Source organism: Zeus faber (genome assembly GCF_960531495.2).
Source record: "Zeus faber genome assembly, chromosome: 1".
Taxonomy (NCBI): Eukaryota; Metazoa; Chordata; class Actinopteri; order Zeiformes; family Zeidae; genus Zeus; species Zeus faber.
In genome coordinates, this window is record NC_137193.1 from 5,747,039 (window position 1) to 5,750,594 (window position 3,556).

The window sequence follows — 3,556 nt, forward strand, 5'->3', positions numbered from 1 at the left end:
TTAAGGAAGCTGGGTGAACCTATGATACAATTTAAAAGGCACGGGTCAGAAAACTTCTGGTGAGGATTTACTTTTTGTCTTCCATTACAATATTTTTATGTTGTAAATCAATCAAGTCAATGCAACAATCGAAAAAACATCAAATGAGTTAATTGTTAGTTAATTAGTTGTACTTAACAGAGTTAAGTACATTCCTCGACTGTGGTGAACAATTCTACTTGTAAACAAAAATGACTGGCAGTTATTTGTCATTTCAAGTAACAAGCCGATGGAGCCGATCACAGTGTATTTCTGTGCGACCATGTGGCACGAGACCTACGAAGAGATAATGAAGATTATCATTTCCATCTTCCGGTGAGTTACACGAAAAGGGATAAAACTGTTGTAAGAGGGTCTGGGATTTAAGGCGAGCATTACGCCATGGCTCATAGTAGTAAGTACTAGTAGTGCTACTACTATGGCTACTGTCAGCAACAGTGTCATCTGTCATTGGACCTGTCACCATTTCAAGATGGTGCCATTTCAAGGTTCAGTTATGAGCTCATTCCGCTGCACCCGGGCATCCAGCAGCTCCTTCCAGGCCGCCTCCTTTTGCATGAGAGTCTGAAACAAGTTTTTCACAGATTTGTAATTTGGGGCTTTCGCCGATCTGTGTTTCAAATTACCACAGCCTACTTGGAGGAAGGTAGGCATATACAGTGTACATACATACATTCATGCATACATGCATACATGCATGGCTGAACAGGATCCCACGTACACTTTTCCATCATTGTACTTTCAGATAGCTGAGATCTCAGAGGTGCCAAATGTAAAGATTTGGTTTAAAATTTTCTAGCAGATATATTATAAATATTCAGGTCACTTTCACTCACATTGAGCTAATTAAAAATAAGTCAAATATTAAATCTAAATGTAAAATCTAAATTTTTAATTTAAATCTCAGTGTTAAATATACATATTATCCCAAAAGTTAAATCTCAATGACAGATAGAAATGTTAAATCCAAATGTCACCTAAATGTTTCAAAAATATCGAAATAGCCCACACTCCTCGCCTTGCATCCTACCTCAATTCTTTTGTCCTTGTATTTACTGTCAGTTCATACACACCTATATATATCATATATATATATATATATATATATATATATAGAGAGAGAGAGAGGGAGAGAGAGAGAGAGAGAGAGAGAGAGAGAGAGAGAGAGAGAGAGTGAGTGGCGCAGGCGGGGCTGTGCATGCAGAGACGTTAAAGACGTGCGAGGAACAGACAACGACAGAGTGAATAGGACCAGGTTAAATACAAGGGGAGTGACGAAGAAGGTGGAGACAGGTGGTGAGATTACTGCCTGGGACAGGTGTGCAGAGACAGGGATGTGACGTGACACCAGACACAGACAGAGGGAGTCAGACAGGGAATCAAGGCAGGAGAGGATCATGACAGGCAAGGCAAGGAGCGGTGGCTATTTCCATATTTTCTAAACATTAAGGCGACACGTTACATTTAAAATTTTGATTTAGGTTTAACGTTTCGATTTTAGAATTAACATAAATATTTATATTTATCTTTTCGATTTAGATTCAACTTTAACATTTCACATTTAGATTTTACATTTAACATTCTGATTTTGATTTAACATTCTTGTGCGCACCTTGCTTAATCGCTTTGTGTTATTTCTCCAGAAAGAGAAGCACAACACCTACATCCTGTCTCTGGACGGCGACACCGACTTCCATCCGCCGGCCGTCATGCTGCTGGTCGATCGGTTGATGCAGTACCCCCTCATCGGAGCCGCCTGTGGAAGGATTCACCCCACCGGGACAGGTTGGTTCTGAGCAGGGGCAGTTTGTAACAAGAGGGGGGCCTGTTGTCCCGTAGGGCCAAAGCCCAGGGTTTGGCATTGATCTCAGGCTAGCGGGGACACTTCCATTAGCCTACCCCTCGTCTCACATGGGAGCTGGGGCGGGGCTCTGTTAGCAGGCATTCCACGGAACGAGTCCCAACTGGAATCAACCTGACGAGCGAAGGCAGAACAATAGCATGCTGATTAAAACGTGACCTGACGACCATCGATTGACATGGACGGACGAACCCTCTTAGGAAAGGAGCGCTGGCATCCCAGATTACTCCTTGGCTCATAGTGACAGCCAACCGGGCCGGCACCGATAACTTTGACTTTTCCCCGTAGCTGGCGGGAAGACGAGCTACAACATCCTGTCCGGACGCCAACGTTCTCAGACAAAGTTTCTGTAAAGGGGTTCGAATCGTCAACACCCTGTAGACCGGCCACTGCTGGTAAAATGGACACCCAAACTTGTACAATTCATAACTTTCCATCCTGGAAGCCTCTACAACATCTTTGTGCAAAAAAAACATTGTGCGATAGGGCAGTCCGACGCGTCCTTGTGTGGTCAGAACCATTTCCAGGTTGCAATCTCCTGTCAGTTTGATTGACAACTCACCAGACCAATGAGAGTCCCTCTTGAATTTGATGAGTTTGGACTATTTATGTGTTTCTCTGGGATAAACCCAATTACAAAGCCATAATTCTGAGTTTCCTGCGTAACTCTGAGCCATAAGTCTGGCTGGTTGATAGCCTGCAATGTCCGTGTGCCTTTAATATGGACGATCGCCAAATCGTCCTCTTAACACAATGTGTTTTTTCATCAGGTCCCCTGGTTTGGTACCAGAAGTTTGAGTATGCTGTCAGCCACTGGCTGCACAAGACAGCAGAGCATGTGTTTGGCTGCGTGCTGTGCAGTCCAGGCTGCTTCAGCCTGTTCCGCGCCTCGGCCGTCATGGACGACAACGTGATGAAGAGGTACACAACCCTGCCCACAGAGGCACGACACCACATCCAGTACGACCAAGGTAGTGGAGCCGCTGTGTGTCACATATACCTCACTCTGATCATCTAATGCTGCCTCTCTACCAACACACACATTGTGCACGCCCCTCCCTCCCCAGGTGAGGACCGTTGGCTGTCCACACTGCTGCTGCAGCAGGGCTGGAGGGTGGAGTACATCTCAGCTGCTGACGCCTACACCAACGCCCCAGAGGGCTTCAAGGAGTTCTACAACCAGGTCGGTATCAGGAAGCCATGATGAGTCAGTATCAAGCTGTATTCGTAGTGGCCCTACTGTAGGGCCTACCATAGGGACAATATGTTGGAGTAATTTGCAGTATGTATACTAGCAGGGTAGTATGTATACTACTCTTAACATACTAGTATAGTATTTTAAAGTATGTATACTACCCTTAATATACTAGTATAGTATTCTACCGTATGTTTACTATCCTTAACATTCTAGTATAGTGTTCTATAGTATGTATAATATCCTTAACATACTTCTGTACAGTAGTATTCTATAGTATGTATAATATCCTTAACATACTAGTGTAGTATTATACAGTATACATTTTTGTTTAAGAACGATGCAAAGAACAGAATCCGCTCTGCTGAAGGTACATAACAACATCCTTCCCTCTGTCTATTCTGGTTCATGTGCCATTTTAGTCCTGCTTGATCTCAACACAGCATTTGATACATCGACCA

General features: G+C 43.8%; 1 protein-coding gene across 1 annotated transcript; it reads left to right on the top strand.

Moving 5' to 3' along the window:
* Window positions 1–301: 301 nt before the first annotated feature.
* Window positions 302–3,104, top strand: LOC307230363 (chitin synthase chs-1-like; the record flags this gene model as incomplete). The annotated part of the gene is made up of 5 exons (XM_080000687.1): window positions 302–354; window positions 568–601; window positions 1,683–1,824; window positions 2,671–2,871; window positions 2,968–3,104. 5 exons carry the CDS (start codon window positions 302–304, stop codon window positions 3,102–3,104), a joined length of 567 nt encoding a protein of 188 aa, XP_079856813.1.
* Window positions 3,105–3,556: the final 452 nt, after the last annotated feature.